The sequence below is a fragment of the Grampus griseus genome (assembly GCF_964374135.1).
Source record: "Grampus griseus genome assembly, chromosome: 20".
In the NCBI taxonomy this organism is placed as follows: Eukaryota; Metazoa; Chordata; class Mammalia; order Artiodactyla; family Delphinidae; genus Grampus; species Grampus griseus.
Window position 1 is genome coordinate 30,448,957 of NC_139014.1, and position 20,767 is coordinate 30,469,723.

Genomic DNA, 20,767 nt, shown 5'->3' on the forward strand with positions numbered 1-20,767 from the left:
ATCATGCTAATAAACTTTTTTGGAGATGAAAAAAAAAAAACATAAGTAAGTATAATAATATCCCCCCCAATGGAAGTTTCCCCTTAGTAAAAAACACAATGGACAGTTAACACTCTATCTCCAGTCCCTCAGACAGCATCTAGCACTGGAGAGTGTTCAATGAAATTTGTTAAGTGAATGAATGAGCAACAATACCATGAAACAGATTTTATCATCACAATTTTAATGATGAAGAAAGTGAGGTTCAGATAAGCTTACCACTAGGCCAGTAGCCCCTAAAATTGGGTGTATTCACCCAGGTGGTATGTGATACAATACTATACATTTTAAAATCAAATGTCTTATTATGTGCACGATTGTGTAGAAGTCACATACACAATACATTAAAATGTACATATATGAAGGGCTTGTGCTCAAAAATGTTTTATTCATGGTGTGAGTGGTCAGGAAAGTTTGTAGGCTACTGGGGTAGACCGAGGACAAATTGTCCTCGGCAGGGTCACGTGGCTTTATGTTTGTACCCGTGGCATAGTGAGAGTGCTCGAGAAACATTCTGAATGAGAATGAAAACACAAATAGACGAATCAATGAATAAAAGAAGATGCCCCAGGTAATACAACTAGTAAGTAGAGGTGTCAGGATTCAAATTCAGATCTCTTTAGCTCCAAAGTCTGTACTTTTCTAAGAACAGGCTCCTGCTCAGCACACCAGATTAGCAAGGGGGAACCTGAGATGTATTTCCAACTAGTTGGTTAAAAAAAGAACACGTAGGGCTTCCCTGGTGGCGCAGTGGTTGAGAGTCCGCCTGCCGATGCAGGGGACACGGGTTCGTGCCCCGGTCTGGGAGGATCCCGCATGCCGTGGAGCGGCTGGGCCCGTGAGCCATGGCCGCTGAGCCCGCGCGTCCGGAGCCTGTGCTCCGCAACGGGAAGGGCCACAACAGCGAAAGGCCCGTGTACCGCAAAAAAAAAAAAAAAAAAAAAAAAAAGAACACATAGATAAACCCCGAGCAACAAAAAAAAGCATTACATTGATCAGGAGGTTTTTAATCATCCAGTCAGCTTTTCCACAAGGGAGACATCCTTCAGAAACATAGAAAGACAAACGAGCTGCATCACGTTTCCAATAGCTACATGTTTGGATAGCACTAGAGGCTGCATTCTGTGTGGCCAGGGGCACTTTTGTTTCTCTATGTGATACATGGAGAGGATGTCTCAACTTCTTTTCAGCATAGGTCATATCTTCCATTTCAAAAACAAAAACAAACAAAATCAATTTAGGCAAGACCTCCAACCTTCTTTTCTACTAAGCTGTCTATCCACAACATCAAATTAGTCACAAGACAGACTCACTTGAGTTTCACTTCTTTCTTCTTCCAAAGAGGAGTAAAGTGGACCGATATCTGAGCCAAAAACATTGAAAATCCAAGCTCATAGGTGTTTACAGCCTGAATAAGAACGACTATTAATTATTGAAAACCTGTGTGCAGAGCACTCTACCACTAGTTGATTTCCACATGTTATTTCATTTAATCTTCACAACAACCCCAGAAGTATTATTATTATCCCCCATTTTATAGATGAAGAAACAGTCTTAAGTAGGTTAAGGGAGTTATGCAAGATCACACAGGTAGTAAATGGTATAGGAGATTTAAACAAAAACCCATCTTGTTCAAAGCACATCTTTCCACCATACCCATACCAGATTTCCGGATTCCAGAATAAGATACGCAGAGAAGTGCCTCTGCCTACCCCTAGCTGCCAAGAAGTAACGTAAGCAAGAAGTAAACCTTGGCTATTTTGCTAAGCCACTGAGATATGGGGGATTGTTTTATTATTGAAGCATTACCCAACAGAAGTCTGTTGGTATAGATGTCTTTAAATACAGTGTCGTAAACTTTGAAAACCACTTTAATAACATGGTACAGTGCAAATCATGCTTAGTGAGAGTCTCTATTACTTTATACCATCCCCGAACAAGTACTTACTTTTACTTAAGACAAAGGCTCAAAAGTGCTTGAAGCTCTGCAGGAAAGACCATGAGTCGGTCGGGGCATGGCTTTGGCATTCAAATAGTTGCATACAAATTGGTGCATAAACGTCTAAAGAAATATATTCTTTTTTGTTGTTCTTTTTTTAAATTGAGAAAATCTTTTAAATCTCCTATTTAAATCATAGTTGAGAAACTAAAGAATATCAGTTTGAAGGGACACCAAATTACAAGTCATCTTGGAGGCAGGGGGCAAATAGCTTGGTCTAGCCTTCCTTATACAGCTCATATCAAAAGGGGGCTATTTTTGGTGGAATTTCAAAGTCACAGAGGTTGAGAGACAGTCTCCTTGACTGGGGAGAGGCAATTATATTCTCTTAAGGGCAATTAGAGAACTTTAACAGTACACTGTCAGTGGGCTTCCCTGGTGGCGCAATGGTTAAGAATCCGCCTACCAGTGCAGGGGTACGGGGTTCAAGCCCTGGTTCGGGAGGATCCCACATGCTGCGGAGCAACTAAGCCCGTATGCCACAACTACTGGGTCTGTACTTTAGAGCCTGTGCTCGGCAACAAGAGAAGCCACCGCAATGAGAGAAACCTGGGCACTGCAACTAAGTGTAGCCCCCGCTCGCCACAACTAGAGAAAGCCCGCACGCAGCCGCGAAGACCCAATGCAGCCAAAAATAAATAAATTAAATAAATTAAAAAAAAAAAAAGTACATTGTCAGGTGGGAACTGTAACTAGAGTCCCAAATATTTATATATTTACTTGCAAACTAAGAATTTATAAGAAACGTTCTAGAATTGTGACTTGATAAAACATTAACAGAAATATCTATAGTTTTTTTAAAACCTGGATTTAGTTGAAGCTAGGAAAACACATTTTAAGGTGATAAGCAGTTACTGTATCTATAAAGGTAGAAGATATGAATAATCCTTTAGACTGTTTCTTTTCTTTTACGTTAGGAAGCCTACCCAATGGGGCTCTCCAGTTGCACAAATATAAAATAACACCCACTTACCTTGGGAAAAATTATAAAGAAAGCTCCTTTCTGACCGCAGATATTTTAGACTGAGAAGCTGAATATATTATCAGTACTGGGGCATGTAAATCATTGTTTCTGGCAAACACATGCTATACCACTGCAAAATTATTATGGGGGATTAGGAATGCATAGACAGAAATACTTACCTCTATATGGATGTAGATATGTTTTTGCGGGGATGTGTGTTCCTGTTTAAGCTGTGTCTTGCACTATAACACAAACAGATCCAGGAGACCACATAAAGGATGTTCAAACTTGTTTTTCATCACTTACTAGAAGAACTGAAACTGGAAAAAGAAAAATGTACTGGACCATGTTTGGCTGATGAGGTTCAACCTTGACTATGCAGTGAGAAGGTCCTACATGTGGTATTAATTGCAAACAATCCAGACTTTGGAAAATATATCAATGTTGGCCCATAAGGAGGCAGAGGGAGAGGTTATATTCCTGCAGAAAAGAGAGGGAATTCCTTTAGAAGCAAATATTCTCATTCTCAATTGTCTTGTATAAAGATATATCCCAAGACAGGAAATGGAGACTCTAAATTAAGGGAAAGAACTTTTCCTCCCCTGGAGTCTGGATACTACAAAGGGTAGAAATTAACTTGGAAGGAATTGCAGCTGGTGAGCTCCTGACCACATGGAGGCAGGTGGGGGCCAGACAAGGAAGGATCCCACGGGCATGGGTCTAGACTGTAGACTACACAGGTATCCACATCTAGTAGTCCTCTGGGGCGACTGGTGGTACTAGCAGCAGCCTGAAAGCTGCTGGGCTCCCAGAACTGTGGAACACAATCTGCAAATTTTGGAAATTTACCTACAAATTCCACAGTGAGTGGACATTAACAGATACTTAGAACAGAACCTGTATGGACTCTGCATACGACATTGCGTCAATGCAAGAACAATTACAGAAACCTGCACTCTTAAGACGAGCAATTTTGAGTCAACGAGACGACAAAAAAATGCAACCGGTTGGAACAGAGCAGCACCTTCCCTTCTGGGCTGGGCAGGCTGGCAGGTTACCTTAGCATTACACTGTAGTAATGGGTGCTGAAGCATGTGTAAGCAAAGTATCACTTGAAGAAGTGTACTACTTATGTTTACAACTATTAACAATATATTACCCATCAAAAACACCTACTAGAGAAAGAACATGACAAAACTGAACTTATAAATTAGGTTTAGGCAAAAATTACAAAAGCAGGTTTTTCCCTCTTGGCCAGAGGTTGGCAAACTTTTTCTGTAAAGGGCCAGATATTTTAGGCTTGTGGGCCATGTATTCTATGTTGCAACTACTCAACTCCGCAAGCAAATTTAGAAAAGTAATTCTGAGAGTTTTCAGCTAATCTAACTTTTAAAACAGTAAAGGGTGAAAAAACAGTCATACTCTCAAAATTTCAAATAAAAAAATTTTTATTGAAATTATTTCTAACATACTTGACAGACACATTAACATATAATACCATTACTACTACTAATAATAGCTAACACTTATATAGGGCTCATAGTATAAGATAAAATTGCCAAAAAAGATAGCATTGTTAGCAAATAAAGGATATCTGCCATATTTTTATTATAATTCTTTAAACAGCCATTTACTCCAATTAAGAAATGTACAATATGATTTGGTGTTTTAATTTTTAAGAGAAAGAACTTAAATTAAGCAAGAAGAGGGAGAGAGGGAGTAATAATATCAATAGGAAGAGGGAGACATGGAAGAAGTATATCTCTTTGTAATAGATCATTTTGAGAGCTGTTTTCTGGCAAAATCATGTTATTGTTATCTGTAATAGGACAGTAAAGATGGGCAGAATTAGCCAAAAACAAAACAAGAAGAATCAAAGAATGAGGGAGGCCAGTCCTAAAATAAGATTACCAAGACTATATTATTAGATGATTTACTTGGGCTTGAAAAGTGGCTATCATTATTACACTGTGAAATGAAAAACAATCCTTGTACCCATTGTGTCTATCCACTGACAGAAACATGATAGTTTCCATAGAAACAACATTCTGCTCATCTAAAGTCCCATTATTTTCAAAGAGCAGTCAGGAAATAGTCAATAATATTCATTTTAACAGAAAATGTACTCGTAATAAAGGGAATTACAGCAAAAATCTGTCCTCAACCTAGTTTACTAGGGAAGATGAGACAAATATAAATGAAATAAAAAGATATACCATTAATATTTCTTCCTTTCTCAGAGGATACTAATCACTAAACAGGTGGAACAAGGGAATAGAGAACTATGCAAGTGAACTCTTTCTGGAAGTAACTGCTATTCACGGCGGAATTAAGTACTCCTAATCTTTGTGTCTCTTCACCTAGTAAAGCTAACAGTTATCCCCATAAATGACAGTAAGGATTGATACACAAATACTGAAAACAGGATTTCCAGATTAGGGAAGGCATATTTCAGTGCAAATTACTCTAGAACACCTCCAAGCCTTAATAACACCTTTAGAGGAATGGTACTGGAGAGTGATTTTGCTGATTGTGGAGATATTTTTTTCCCCAGTCATTTAAAAATTTTTTTATTGAGTTATAATTTATATACCATACAATTCACTCGCTTTACTTGTACAATTCAATGGTTTTTGGTATATTTACAGATTTGTGTAACCATCACCACAGGTAGATTTTAAGTGTTAGGAAAATAACTGAAAAACTGAGTCTTGTGATTTCAACCCTTACGGTAACTAACTCTTTGAATTTCCTTTTTTCCCGAAGTAATTATTTCCAGGGTACAGTATAGTGCTTACACTAGTTTATACTTACAGGATTGAACCGAAAGCATTTAAAGTTTCTTTTTGCGGAAGTAACTTTACATACACAGCAAAAGTATTGAAATAGGCAGCTTCTAAGAATTAAACTGGTAAAATCCATACGTAATGAATTGTGAGAGCAATCCATAAAACTGTCCGTGACTGTGTAACTGAGGAGTTTAGAAACACTCTAAAGCCCTAGTTAAGATGAGGAGGTAATCCCAGGAGGCAAACGAAGCGGCTGTAATCTGCAGCAAAGATCTAATTAATTGTATAGTACACTGTTCAGAGAAAATTTTGCATGAAGATTAGCCTACAGACAGAGAATTGCCAATCTTTACCCAGCACTATTCGGGGAACAGAGATGCAAAGTCCAGAGGGTATGAATCTTCCTGTCTTTGAAGAGGTACACTCTGCTGTGGGGCAGAGATCATTTATCAGGTTTCACCAGGATCTGAATGAGACATCTCTCAAAGCGATTCACCTCATTTTGTTTTGATTCCTTATTTACTAAGAAACTGTCTGATTTGCTTTCCAGACCTGACAAAAAGTTTTCTTGGTGTGTACAGTTTGAACATCACGGTTATCAAAAATGAATCTGTTTCACCCTCCAACAAATGAACAAATGGTTTGGTTTATTCGCTTTCTTGTTTTTCACTCTTGTGTACTAAAACATGCCAATCTACTCTGGGACACTGATAGTATAAGATCATACCCTTAAATGTAATAATTTCCAAGCTAATGTCACCCAAGGAGACCTTGATAAACAGCCATCCAGACTTTTCTTGCTACACCCTGACCTTGTCATAGTGAAATAGACCAGGACCCTATGGTCCTTGCCCCCCCCCACACCCATGTCCTTAGCCTGCCTTTTAAAAAAATATTTATTTATTTATTTATTGGCTGCGTTGGGTCTTCGTTGCTGTGCGCGTGCTTTCTCTACTTGCGGTGAGCGGGGTACTCTTCATTGCAGTGCACAGGTTTCTCATTGCGGTGGCTTCTCCTGCTGCAGAGCACAGGCTATAGGTGCGCGGACTTCAGTAGTTGTGGCACGTGGGCTCAGTAGTTGTGGGTCACGGGCTCTAGAGTACAGGCTCAGTAGTTGTCACGCACGGACTTAGTTGCTCTGCGGCATGTGGGACCTTCCCGGACCTGGGCTCAAACCTGTGTCCCCTGCAGGGGCAGGCAGATTCTTAACCACTGCACCACCAAGGAAGTCCCAGCCTGCCTTTTGTCTGTGGAAAAACTTTAGCCAAAGGATAAGTTTAATCAGAGAAGTGAGAAAATGCAGAAACAAAGAAAACAGAGGAGACCAAATAATAGTTTAGTCATTAAGCATAGTCAAGGACCTTTAGTTCCTCCTTAAGGGCTATAGACAATATTCTGAGCCACATCCTGTGAGCTGTCTTATAGACACTGAAGCCCCCACCAGGTGGAAGAAGTTAACTACATGATGACCAGGCTGTAGCCATGACATAAGCTTCCACAATTCCGAAAACTGGCCTCAAAGAAATGGAAACAAACCGAACCTGGAACTGAAGATTAACTGTACCTAAAACAATCAAGATGACACTGGTAAGACCACTGATGACCAATTTCAAGATGACTGTCAGAGCTGACTGTATTATTTCTGCATGTGGCCCCCTCCCTCTGTCTATAAAAGCTCTTGCCCCAATTGTCGGGGGCGGAGGGGTGGGGGGAGTCGGCCTTTTGGACAGGCATCTACCCTGCCCCACAGTCACTGGCATCCAAAATAAAGCGAACATTCCTTTCCACCAACCTGGCCTTTATTGGTTTCTGAGCAGTGAGCAGCCGAACCCCACTTTCGGTTACAAGAGACCCCAGAACCTACAATTTGGTTACACTCAAACACGGTAAAATAGGCCAAGAGAGAAACAAGAATGTCCTATTCACTCTCTATTAAATTTTACCCTGTATTCTTCTGAACTGAACAGAATCAGAAATGACTGCATTAAATTGGACAAGAATAAATCAAAGCAAATTCATGGTTTTCTTATTTTTCTGGAATGAAAATGCCTTGAAATCAAAAGCACCTATGTTTAAATCACTTCAGTTATTACTGACTTAACATTAATCAACCAAAGATGAATCTGAATAATCATAAATGGATGGATAAAATTAGATAGAAAATGTGCTCAGTAAATAAATATTGAATGTAAGAACCAATACATGATGTGCCTGGAATTCTTTAAAAACTCTCATCTCTTCTGCTGCTAACCAAGTAGGATAGTGCTAGAAATGAATAAATCTGTTGAAATAGTGTCCCTTTTAGTCAGCTTCTCACTGAAAAATTATCAGGGTCTTCTCTTTTTTTTTCTTTTGGCCGCACTGCGCATGTGGGATTCCCTGACCAGGGATGGAATGATGGAACCCATGCTCCCTGCAGTGGAAGGAAGAAGTCCTAACCACTGGACCTCCAGGAAATTCCCAGGGTCTTCTCTCTTTAAATTGAAAGTTCAGTTTAAAAATATGTCACTGAAGGATGAGCTAAAGCAGTGGTCCCCAACCTTTTTGGCACCAGGGACCAGTTTCGTGGGAGACAATTTTTCCGCGGATGGGGGGTCGGGTGGGAAGGTTCAGGCGGTAATGCGAGCAATGGGGAGCGGTGGGAAGCGGCAGATGAAGCTTTGCTCACTCGCCTGCCGTTCATCTCCTGCTGTGCGGCCTGGTCACGAACAGTATCGGTCCTCGGCGCAGGGGTTGGGGACTCCTGAGCTAAAGGACAGACAAAAAAGTACATGCACATATACTCATAATTTTGGAAACCACCGAAGAGATTTCAAGGACTACCAAAGATCCTCTATGGATCTGTTGAGGAGCAAATTAAATTTGTATTTTGGGATTACTAGAAACATTTGTAAAATACATTCAGTCAACTTTCAGAACTGAAAACATGCCCTTCTGCTAAACGATCTATTTTTTTAAATTTCAAAGGCACTTTGGATTTTGAACATACTGTGTTCCTTTCTTTACTGTGACTTCCGGGATGGCCACAGGCAAATTTGCAGTCCATCTCTAGGAGTTCACCAAATTATTACTGCAGGCATTTTGTGTACTGATCTTATCAATGCCTTCATTTTAATCCTCCTCCCTTATTTTCCCCGTGATTTCTCCATCCAGTTTTAGTAATGTTTTATGGTATCTCTGTAAACTGCCTCACATCCCTGGGGAGAGGGAGTTGCAAATAAATACATAATATGAAAAAAATTATCCTCACACTTAGAGTGCAGATCTGTTTTAGCATATTGATAACTGCAGGGTTGTTGTTGTTTTTCTTAATTTGAATTCATCACTAATATTTAAAAACCCCAGCACTTCATATAAAAATCTAGATTTCAGATGTCACTGAGGAAAAAATGTAAAAAGTTCTTACCTCCCTGGACCAGCATGCTACCAGGATCAGTCCTGAGCAGCAACTGTGGTCTCCAGTGGTCCCAGTAGTACTCACACATTCATTGTGCTCATTCATATTACTTGAGAAGCCTGGTAATGACTTCAAAAAAAGGAAGGAAATTCAGGATTCTGCAATACACAGAGGCAGGAGCGCTTTTTCTCGTTCTTTGAAAGCAGCTGGAGAAATAACAGGCACAATTCATTCTGCAACCTTCACTGGACCTTTCCGCTGCGTTGGGCCTAGCGATAGGCTGTTGAAGAGAGAAGCAGAGGTCTGGGTCCTGGGTGGCAGGTACCACCAATGACTGGTCAGAGCACGAATCACCGCCACTAGCACAAGGAGTGTTTAACTGAGCTATATACAAAGCTCGGTTCCGAACCGAAGGTGGAACGGTACTTTAGTGTAGTCTATTTACTAGGGAATCTAAGCTGGGTTCCCCTCCATGAGACACTTACGTAAGCAGCCCACGGCCAGTTCGCAGGAGACGGGGCGGAAAGACAAAGTCACGGCTTGGCTCTGCATTGAATCACAGACAACGCAACTGCTGAACTAGGCGCACTCTCCTAGGACGCCCCCGTTTCCGGAGCAACCGCCCGGTCCCGCCCCCTTAGACTCCGCCCCCGTGAGTCTTTCCCGCCAAAGGCCGTTAACACCGCAGAGCATGGTGGGACAAAGCTCTCGGCTAGGTTTCACCAAATCCTTTCAGGGCGCCGTTGCTTTAAGAGACCCATTCCTGGGGAAACTGATTATTCTTTAGGACTCGACAGAGGTTAATAACCCCTTTTATGAGGGCTCTGTATTTAATATTTACCACTCAGCCGGTGACTTCATTCGCGAACCTCTCCACAAAATCGGAAACGCGGGAACTTTTTTTCCCTTCGCGCGGAGGGTGACGTCGCGCGTGCGCCAGCGTGCCTTTCGCAGCACCCGTTACGCTTCTGCGCGTGCGTAGTGAGATCGAATAGCTGCTTCCTCCCGCTTCTCTTCCTCCCTCCCCCCATATCCGTGCGCCGAGCTGATAAAGGCGCCATTTTGGAGGGGCCGCGGGAGACGTGGTGTAGCTGTGGGCTAGCTCTGCTGTTCGCTAGGCTTGGTGGGAAGACCTGTTCTCGAGTCCGCGCCTTTCGTCGCCGCCATGTCGGGAGGTGGTGTGATTCGTGGGCCGGCAGGGAACAACGACTGCCGCATCTACGTGGGGAACTTACCTCCAGACATCCGAACCAAGGACATTGAGGACGTGTTCTACAAATACGGTGCTATCCGCGACATCGATCTGAAGAACCGCCGCGGAGGACCGCCCTTCGCCTTCGTTGAGTTCGAGGACCCGCGGTGAGGCGGTCAGGGTCTTGCTGCCTTGAGGAAATAGGTTGGAGTAGTTGGGGAAGGCTCCAAGGCCTTCGCATGGAGAATGGGGAGGTGGGCTCTGAGGTTGGGAGCAAGACGAATCGCCCATGCAGGAGTGGAGTGAGGAGCCGAGTCGTCGAGGCTTCTCTTGTGGCTGGGCCCTCCGGACGTCCCCAGAGCCGACTTGCAGGCTCGGAGCGGGAAACTGAGGCGCCGAGGGCTGCCGTAGTGGTCGGCAGCCTGGCGTGCTTCTGGGTGGGGGAGGGGCCATTCCTATTATGCAGCGCATGTGGGCTCTTCCACCCCAGGTGCGCATGTGCGGGGGGCCGCTAGCTCTCCGACCGAGTTAGCCGCCCCTCCCGGTCCTTTTCCTTACGCCTTTGCTCTTCTGTGATCACGCAGGGATGCGGAAGACGCGGTGTATGGTCGCGACGGCTACGATTACGATGGATACCGTCTGCGGGTGGAGTTTCCTCGAAGCGGCCGTGGTACAGGCCGAGGCGGCGGCGGGGGTGGAGGTGGCGGGGCTCCCCGAGGCCGCTATGGTCCCCCGTCCAGGCGCTCTGAAAACAGAGTGGTTGTCTCTGGTGAGTTGACCGTTCCGTGCGAGTTGATGAAAGGGGGCAGAAACCATTTTAAAGTTTTCCTTGCATGACCAGTTTGACAAATGCAAGTTTTCATGCCAGGTCTTAAATTATTTTAGTCCTGTGGGTGAATTTAGTAAACAGGGATTGCTGTATTTGAGATTTGCCAAATTAGGTTGCAGTACCTAGAATATGAAGATCCTTACTTTGCAAATAATTTTGGGCTCTTGATTCCAGAATCTTAACAGCTCCTTAACCTAGGATGTTAAAAATAATCGTTAATTTTAAAGTAATCTTTGTTCTAATGTAAATTTTAAGTTTAATGTGAACTTTAGGATAATTGGTATTGAAAAAAAATAACTTTTTCAGGACTGCCTCCAAGTGGAAGCTGGCAGGATTTGAAGGATCACATGCGTGAAGCAGGTGATGTATGTTATGCTGATGTTTACCGAGATGGCACTGGTGTCGTGGAGTTTGTACGGAAAGAAGATATGACCTATGCAGTTCGAAAACTGGATAACACTAAGTTTAGATCTCATGAGGTAGGTTATACACTTATTCTTTTCTTTGGCCAGAATTGGATACAGTGGTCTTAACAGTGGAATTTGAAGGTAAGATTCAGGCAAGGGTGTCCGAGTAAACCCAGTAAAGTGCCTCTGGTTTAAGTTACATTGAATTCAGCATGCCTGAAGACAGGTGAAAGCTTAGATCTTTCAATCGAAAGTTCTGTCTATTCAATAGGGAGAAACTGCCTACATCCGGGTTAAAGTTGATGGGCCCAGAAGTCCAAGTTATGGAAGATCTCGATCTCGAAGCCGTAGTCGTAGCAGAAGCCGTAGCAGAAGCAACAGCAGGAGTCGCAGTTATTCCCCAAGGAGAAGCAGAGGATCACCACGCTATTCTCCCCGTCATAGCAGATCTCGCTCTCGTACATAAGATGATTGGTGACACTTTTTGTAGAACCCATGTTGTATACAGTTTTCCTTTATTCAGTACAATCTTTTCATTTTTTAATTCAAACTGTTTTGTTCAGAATGGGCTAAAGTGTTGAATTGCATTCTTGTGTAATATCCCCTTGCTCCTAACATCTACATTCCCCTCATGTCTGATAAATTGTATTTTAAGTGATGTCATAGACAGGATTGTTTAAATTTAGTTAACTCTCCATGCTCTTCAGACTGTGATATTATGTAAATGTCTATTCTGCTCTGGTTTGTGTGAACTGGGTTGTTGGGGGTGTTTGTGGTTATCTTACGTGGGGAAGTTCTTATGTTTATCTTGCTTTTCATGTGTCTTTCTGTAGACATATCTGAAGAGATGGATTAAGAATGCTTTGGATTAAGGATTGTGGAGCACATTTCAATCATTTTAGGATTGTCAAAAGGAGGATTGAGGAGGATCAGATCAATAATGGAGGCAATGGTATGACTCCAAGTGCTATTGTCACAGATGAAATTGGCAGTATTGACCTTATACTAAAAGGCAAGGGTTTAAAATGATTGTACATCTACCTTAAAACACTTGCAAACATCTTATGCAGTGACCTTTAGCTACAATTGCTTTGCTCTTTAAACCTTGGCAATTGTGGCAAAATTACGTTGCCCATTTTGTAACAATTTATTTTGCTCCCTACCCTTTTTTGTTTTAATAGGGACTAATGTGGGAAGAACTGGCTAATTTGTCACAATGCTTAGTTACAACTGTTAATGTGTGACCTGCTGTTGGTGTACATGTGGGTACAGGGTGTCTTTAATTCCAACCGGATAGAGTATAATATCAATACTGCTAAATCTGCATGTCCTCTGTGTGACTGATATAGCGTTGCTACTTCATTTTTTTTAAGACAAAATGAAAGCAAAATATAGAGTTCCAACGTATTGGTGTAGATAATCTAGTTGGGAATACTTTTAAGTCTCACCTTCCCCTTTAAACTAATATTCATAATTGACTCATATGTTTAAAACACTTTAATTTACAAATTAAATTACAGATGGGAGCATTAGATTTAGTTTAGACTTAGGTGGGTAGCAATACCAGTAAACTCAACTACATGACTTTTTGCAACCACAAAACCTGTAATACGCTGTACAGTAACAAGTGTTGGCATTATCAGTTGAACTGTAAATATAAAATGCTTCTTCCAGTTAGTCTCTATGATGATTAAGTTTCTAAAATTTATCTGAACACCATTCAGAAACTTGTTTTGGGGAATTTGATAGTTATTGATGTACATCTGTTAAACTGATGACAGACATAACTCATCATTCCCCAGAAACCTTTTTTGATTACAGTATCTAACATTTTGCCTCCTCTTTTTTGGTTTTGCTGGTTATAAAGGTTTGGATTGGAGAGGGCTCACTGGATCCCAATCCTTGGAGCTGGATCATTGGATTCAAATCATAATGTGGATAGGATAGGGAGGATGAATTACAAGGATTCATGGAGCGGGATCAGATTACCAGGAACATAGGAGTGGATTCCTGCCCCAACCAAACCGCATTCGTGTGGATTTTTTTTTTTTTTTTTATTCAACTTAATTGGCTATTCCAAAGATTTTTTTTTTTTCCTATTTTTGACGATTGGAGCCCTTAAGATGCACGATGGAATTGTGTTTTGCATTTTTTGGTAAAAGGAGCAAAGCGAGGACCTGGAGATATACGCTGGAGCAATCTCCTTGGAAGGATTCAGCACGAGTAGATGGTAAACATTTAAAGGGGAAAGGGGGGGTTTGTTTAAAATAGTAAAACAGTAAGTCACTTCTAAATTTAAAGAAAACAAAATTGGAGTTGAAGACTAAGTAGGTTTCCAATTGGCTATTGCCGTTTTTCTTTGAAAAAATAAACATTTTTTTAAAAAAACTATGCATGGTTGTCCTTTTTCCTCTTGTAAGAATTTTTCCTGGTTGACTAGTCTCAGTTAATACTTTAAATTGATAAGATTCCGATTCTTGTGTTTATGTGTTAGTAAATTAAAGGTTCTTGAAAGGACTTTTCTAATAAATGCTATTAGCTATCTGTTAATTGTTGTGAAAAGTCTTCAGGGGAAGATAAAAAATGAGAATAAGGCAATTGTGTATGTAATATGGTAAGTGAGGCGGTGATCTAGTCTCTGAAGGATAAGTTTCAGAGCTTTGATTTAAAAATGATGAAAAGCTTATAGATGCTGCTTATTTTGGGTGATCATCTAGACAGCATAGGGTTTTGTGCAAAATTGGGTGAGGACTAGTAAATTAATGGTGTTATTAGCCTTTGAGTTTCTCAATAAAACTAAACTCATCTAAAAAATTGGTAAGTTTTAAATTCAGCACAGATTAGGATTCTTAACGTAAATTACATTTTCTGTTCAAAGTGTGAATAGCACACTAGAAGATTAACTGCTTATTTGAGTAAATCATTGCTAATAAAAAGCTGGGCATTCTTTAGAATTTTGCCTTGGAAGTCTTCTCAACCATAAAGTTATTCTGTATCCAGAACATACCAAAGCAGTGATTACATCTTGTAGTCTACTGGTTTTTGTATCTTTACCTGATAGCCCCTTGGTGCTAAGTTTTCAATTTAGAGTTGGGGAGGGGTTTTTACTTAGAATTCCTAATCTTCTGATTTCCTGATAGCTAGTCACAACCATCAAACCATTCTTTTTCTACACCCAAAAGGTAGCTAAGTCGTAACATTTCCCTTGGGTGTTAATTATCCTTGGAAGCAGAATTTAAGATTGCTGTTCAGTTGACGTAATTTCAAACCTAGGAAACACTAGAAATCTTGGTAGTAGAGAAAATGGGCCCAAAGGGATTTGCATAAGGTCACCCAACCAGTACATTTAAGTGAACCTTATGGAATGTCAGGAGGAAGAGGAGGGATTTTGGAATGTCAGGAGGAAGTTCAAAATTAGGATTCCATTTTAAGTATTTAAGCAAAACACTTGGTATAGATTCATTAAGGGAGTAACTCTAGTTATGTGAGAATTCAAAACAACTGTTCAAGAGCAGACAGGCACGTAAAACAAGTTCTGTTTCATCTGTAGAATATACAATTGGTATTTTTTAATGACTAATTTTGGAAAGATTAACATGAGCTAGACTTAAGCAAGCCTGGGTTCATTTGTGTTCATTGAATATTTTGGAAACAGAACCAAAATGAAAATTGCCATCGCTCAAAGTTGGCAAAGTTAAGTTGCCATCACTTAAATTGCATTTAAGCTACGCTGAAAGATGTGCTCTACTACAGGTAGTTGCAACCCCTGACTGAAGTGAGGTAGAAAATATTACTTCCCTAGTATATAGGCTGTTTAAGATTAGAGAGGACGTAACTGTTTGAAAGGTAGAAGGATGCAGGTTTTCCAGTTCAGTAAGACCAGACAGCTAAATGCTGTAAGGGGAGAGGCAGACTTGCTGTTTTTCAGTCTTAGGAAATGGACCTTAAATCTCTACCTAGATTAGCAGCTATTAGAAGAAAGTCACACCCTTTTGGAACTAAAAAAGCTGTCTTGGATTTTCCCCTTTTCTCCCTATTTATGTCCCCTTAGATATTGTAGGGAGCCTATAATTAGTTTATTATTTTCTAACCAAGGAAAAACTTAAGTCTCTAAGAAGCAATTATTTTTCATAACGTCAGATTGAGTAACCCACCTTGCTGTTCAGCCCACATCCTTCTGGAAACAAAAGGTAAGAAACCCATTTTCTGATTCCTAATTGTTTGGGATCTGAATTTTATTAATTTAAAAAAGAAACTCTTTGGAAAATGGACAGATTTCCCTCATTTAAAATGTTTTTTCCCCTAAATTTTATAGTTTAATAATATATTCCATTATTCGTGTATCCACGCATAGTGCTTAAGTTCCATATGATTCTAGAATTTTAACTTTCTCAGTTTTGTCTTTGAAATATATTTGCTCATTAGGGCTGGTGTTCTTTTTTCAAGTTTCTGTGAAGATGAATTTCTTGTGTGCGTTTTTGCTTACTTTGTACATGAAGTTGTGATGAAATTGCAAACAAAATAAGTTATATGTCTGTTATTTACCATAAATAGTATTAAAAGGAAAGAAACTCCATTAGACTGAAGTTCTGTTATAACCATCCTTTGGTTTAGCTTATTTCTGTCATGGTATGAAGAATGCAAAGGCAGAAAACAGGTTCACAATCTCTTATCCCAAAACGCCAAAAACAAAGTTTTTTGTTGTGGAGCAAATTGAATATAAAATGTGACCAAAATCGATGCCTTTGTTTTGCACTTAACTGTGACTGAATTGTCTTCCTGCAGAAATATTGATGTGTCAGTTGCCATAGGTTTTGCTGAGAGTGTTATGTGATAAAGGGTCTATATATGATATATGGTATATATATGCATTTTATAAAGTGCAAAAAGCTCTGAATTTCAAATACATCTGCCCCAGAGAGTTCCGGGTAAGGGATTGTAGAACTGTTACAGGATACACAGAGCGAAAGCTTCTGTGTAGTTTTGAGCATGTGAATGAAAACAAACCGGTTACTGTGGATCCTTTATTGATTGAGCTGTAAGTTCCCCGTCTTTTTAGACTGAAGCAGCCACAAGAAAAGGTATGACTCACATTTCTTTATGTTCTGTTGCTATGGTGGACTCTCATCAGTTGTACTCCATTGAAGGAAATATCCTGCCATCCCATCCTATATGGTGGAATACTCTATTTGGGGGTAATTTTTTCTGGTACTTTTTTTTTTTTTACAGGAACATTGATCAATATGACCCTATAGGAAAAGGTGGGATTGGCATGAAGTAAAGAGATTATAAGGAAACATCTGTTCATTGTGTCTCTCGTGATTGTCTATTGAATAAATAGTAATCCTGGCAAAAACTTTTGCTTTAAATATAGATCCAAGAAGTTAACGGTATACTTCAACCAGCTTATTCTTGTGGTTGAGAACTTGGGGGGTAGGGGGCGGTGCTTCTTGCTAACTTTGAAAGCTATACCCGACAACCTTGAATGTGGTGGTGATTTTGTAGGGATGGAAGGAGAGAAGGATTTTTTTTTTATTACAAAAGTCGCTTGGTGCTTCTGTAGTCTGTCAAATACTAGTTAATTTAGGCAGAAGTAACCTCATAATAAACATTTCAAAATAGATGCCTCACTGGGTTATGGGAGAGAAAAATCAAGCATACCTTTGCATAAGGACGTTCCCGGTTAGGTAGGTATGCAAAACACAAATGAAACAGAACAAACATTTAGAGTTAAGTAGATCCTGGGTGTTTCATCTTCATCTCTTAGAAAAAGTTCTAACATTCAACCATCAGGTTAAAGTATCTTTAACTCCTTTTACAATTATTAATAGAATTACCAATGTGAAGATAGTAGAAACTGAGAGCTTTTCTAGAATGCCTTATTCATCCTCACCAAGTATACTTTGAACAAACATTAATTTTGTAGGGATGCCAAATGCCTAATGAGTTGTTTGGGTTTTTGTAGGGTTTTTTTACAATGGTCTATTCCACTCCCAATTTGAGTAAACGCTAGGGAAATTTACTTAGCCACTAGAGGGAGCTATGATACAAAATCAACCAGGAAATACCCTAGGGTAAAGAATCCATACAGCAAGGTGGAAACTATATTAATCCTCTATATCAGCTCCAAAGTTAGGGTTTTTTGGTCTAAGTTTTTTTCCTGAAACTTTACCTTTGCCTCCCCATCTGTTGGGCAGAATTCTTTCCCTTTTCATTTAGGTTTTGAATAGTACTTGATGAGTAAATCTGTAAATCAGAAAACTAACTGGGTTCTGGGACTTAGGAGAAAATGCAAAAGATGTGAATCTGCTTGTTTTTCTGCCTACCTTGTATATCTCCAGGTGTGGAATAGTAAGGCCAGAGTGTAAGAATTGGGTACAGGAGTAGATGTGTGTGTGCCTCCCCCCACAAATCTAGCCCAAAAATTGGTCATATAATGTAAAAATGAAGTATGCTTTCAGAAGCCTTTATCATTTGTTTTTATGGTGTGAAACACTTTGGGGAGTGAAATTAATCTTTATTTCTTGGCATTACTGAGACTTCCAATGATTGTTAGTGTGCCTTAAAACCCTGTTTATTCATCAGGTTGGTTAGCCTTATTTTTCTGTTCTGCAGGCCTTGTTTCAGTAGGCAGAGTATCTTGTGATCAGAAAGTCAGTACAGACTTCTCTTGACATGTTTATTTAATGCCATTTTATTTTAAGAAAGCCAAAATTATTAGGAACTAACACTTCAGCATTTGTCATTCCCACCACCCCCCCTTCAACTTTACATTGCAAAAATGTAAAGGACACAGGCTTCCTGTTTATTGTCACTAAGAATATTGTATTAAAGTGTTTTAGGCCCACTTGATCCAATTTAGTCAACACCAATATGGGAGCACTTGCCTTAAAACACAAATGTTAGGAACTTGTCTACTTTGAAGAATAAGACACTAAAAGAGGACAAATAAAGATATTTTAGAAGAGAAAATACAATCAGGTTTACAAAGTGGAGATTACTTTGCTAAACTCACATTTTATGTAGCAAATGAGGCTACAGAAGGTAGTTGCGGACTAGCAGCCTTGCTGCAAATTGGATTGAGAGAACTAAAAGTGCACTAGATTATGCCTTTCCTTAATTCTAAAAATCTTAGCTCTGATATCTTCCTGATTTAACTTGTGAAGAGAGACCATAAATCCTAAATTGCTCAAATGAAAATCTAGAATTCTCTTTATAAAATAAAAAGACTAAACTTGGAGATTGTTTTAAGTGCCAGATGGCATGGCAGAATTGTACCCTGAAGTGCTGGGTATTAGGAGAGCGTTTGTAAGTTTGGGATAAGCTTTCAGGTGGTTTATTTAGGTTTAATCCTTTGGAATGGACTGCTACATCAGTTGAACAAAAGACAACCTACCGCCTTTAACTAGGACTTGGAAGTCCTGGACTGAATCTGAGGCCATTGGTAACCTGGCCCCTGGCCTACCTTTTAGTCTGATCTCTAGCCTTCCCCCTGATATAGTCTATAACCCAGGACTTGGCATTGTCCAGCATTTCTTGTATTTGGTCCTCCTGTTTCTTCCTTCTGCAGTGCCGTCCATCTCTTCTTCATTCGGAGTCAGCCCTCTGCAACGTACCTTGAATAATCTCGAGTCACCTCTCTGAAAACTAACGTCTGTCATACTGTGTTGGCACAGACTTTGTGTATGTCTAGTATAGCATTTATCACCTACCTTGCTTGCTCTATCCACTTATCTACCTCATCTTACTTGATTCATGAGTTTTTACTTTCTAAGGAACCAAGACAGTGTCTGGCACATGATAGTCCCTGAATAAGCACTATTGGTCCTTCATCATTGTTCCTGAAGAGTATTGTTCTACTGTATCTTAAAACTTAAGCCAATCTGCCTTTATCAGTGAGTTGTTTATATATATATATCTCCTTTCCAACAGGTCATAACCTCATCCCCTTTCCTCCCAGGTACATAGCACAATGCTGTGCACCGAGGAGGCACTCAGTTCAATTGCATTTGAAGAGAAACCTAGAAATTCACATTACTTTACTTCCCTTTCTGAGTATCTTGAATAAGTAACCAGTTAAGAGTCCCAGTTTCTTGTTTCCAAGTTGGAAATAAATCCTTATTCAGTTGATACTTATAGAAAAAGCTAAGTAACATTAAGACATTTTCCATCCTTTTACCTCCTGGTATGTTTCTAACAATTTTTGGAGACTTTTTCTTAACTTGAATTACAAAATAAGAGTGACGTCCACAGCATAAGACTAGGAATGTAAAATGTTGGTTAGCAGTACAGCAAGCACACTACAAAAAAAATCTTAAATGACTCATTTGTCCTCTAAAACTAGGTAGTAAACATGCAGCAATGTGAGAGTCAAGTGCTGCGACTTAATATCACCAGTTATTAGCCACAGTACCATTGTATCTATGACTTGAGCTAGATAGAGATTCTGTTTACTTACCAGATAGAGTTATTCAAAATGCTGTTTGGATTTGTGTCCCATCTTCATTTGCCATACTGGCATCCTTGTCTGTGCACCCAAATTCATTACTAAAGTAATGAAAAACTAGTTAACTGGTTTTGACGACCCGTCTCCATCCTGGCCATCAAATCTGATCTTCCTAAAACTGTCACTCCCTAGTATGAAACAATGGGTTATAGTCTACAATTTAGCACCATTTGCAATCACATCTTCCCCTGCTCTAGCTGATCTGGTAAATATTTTACTGACCATGCTTGCTTTTACTTCTGTATTTTATGTTTTCAGACTTTTCTCCTTCCCTCTTATTAGCACTCACCCTGCAGCTTCAAATCCTTATCACTATCAAGTTAAATTTAATTTCTGAAACTATAAAAAGCAAGCTTCTAAACCCATATAATAGCTCTCTTCTCTGTGATGCATTTAGTCTCCTCCCAATCTTATTACTGTTGAAATTTTTGTTAATTTTTTCTACCCAGTGGAATTTTTGTCGTGTTTGTATTTCCCAGTGAGCCAAATGTTTACTTGCCAGATAGGGTTCTTCAAAATGCTATTTGGATTTGTCTCCCACCTCCATTTGGCCAAGTTTAATAAACGTTGATTGACAAGAGAAAGAACTTAGTACTCCTTAAAAGCAAAGTGCTATAGAAACCTATTTTACGAACTGTTGGTTAA

At 39.9% G+C, this 20,767-nt stretch overlaps 1 protein-coding gene and 1 long non-coding RNA gene across 3 annotated transcripts; one reads left to right on the top strand and one right to left on the bottom strand.

The window, feature by feature from the left end:
- Positions 1-4,438: 4,438 nt before the first annotated feature.
- On the bottom strand, positions 4,439-10,562 carry LOC309837767. Its single transcript, XR_014298298.1, has 4 exons — positions 10,424-10,562; positions 9,674-9,734; positions 9,198-9,468; positions 4,439-8,539 (listed from the first exon to the last, which is right to left on the bottom strand). It is a non-coding gene; the product is annotated as an uncharacterized lncRNA (long non-coding RNA).
- Positions 10,157-14,007, top strand: SRSF1 (serine and arginine rich splicing factor 1). Of its 2 annotated transcripts, XR_014298297.1 has the most exons (5): positions 10,157-10,547; positions 10,965-11,149; positions 11,516-11,688; positions 11,888-12,568; positions 13,484-14,007. XR_014298297.1 is itself a non-coding variant. In XM_082678572.1 (4 exons), the coding sequence occupies exons 1-4, from the start codon at positions 10,354-10,356 to the stop codon at positions 12,080-12,082; spliced, it is 747 nt and encodes a 248-aa protein (XP_082534698.1). In that variant the 5' UTR covers positions 10,157-10,353; the 3' UTR covers positions 12,083-14,007. The 2 variants fall into 2 exon arrangements, 1 of the variants encoding a protein (XP_082534698.1); XM_082678572.1 differs by having other exon boundaries at positions 11,888-14,007.
- The last annotated feature ends 6,760 nt before the right edge of the window (positions 14,008-20,767 follow it).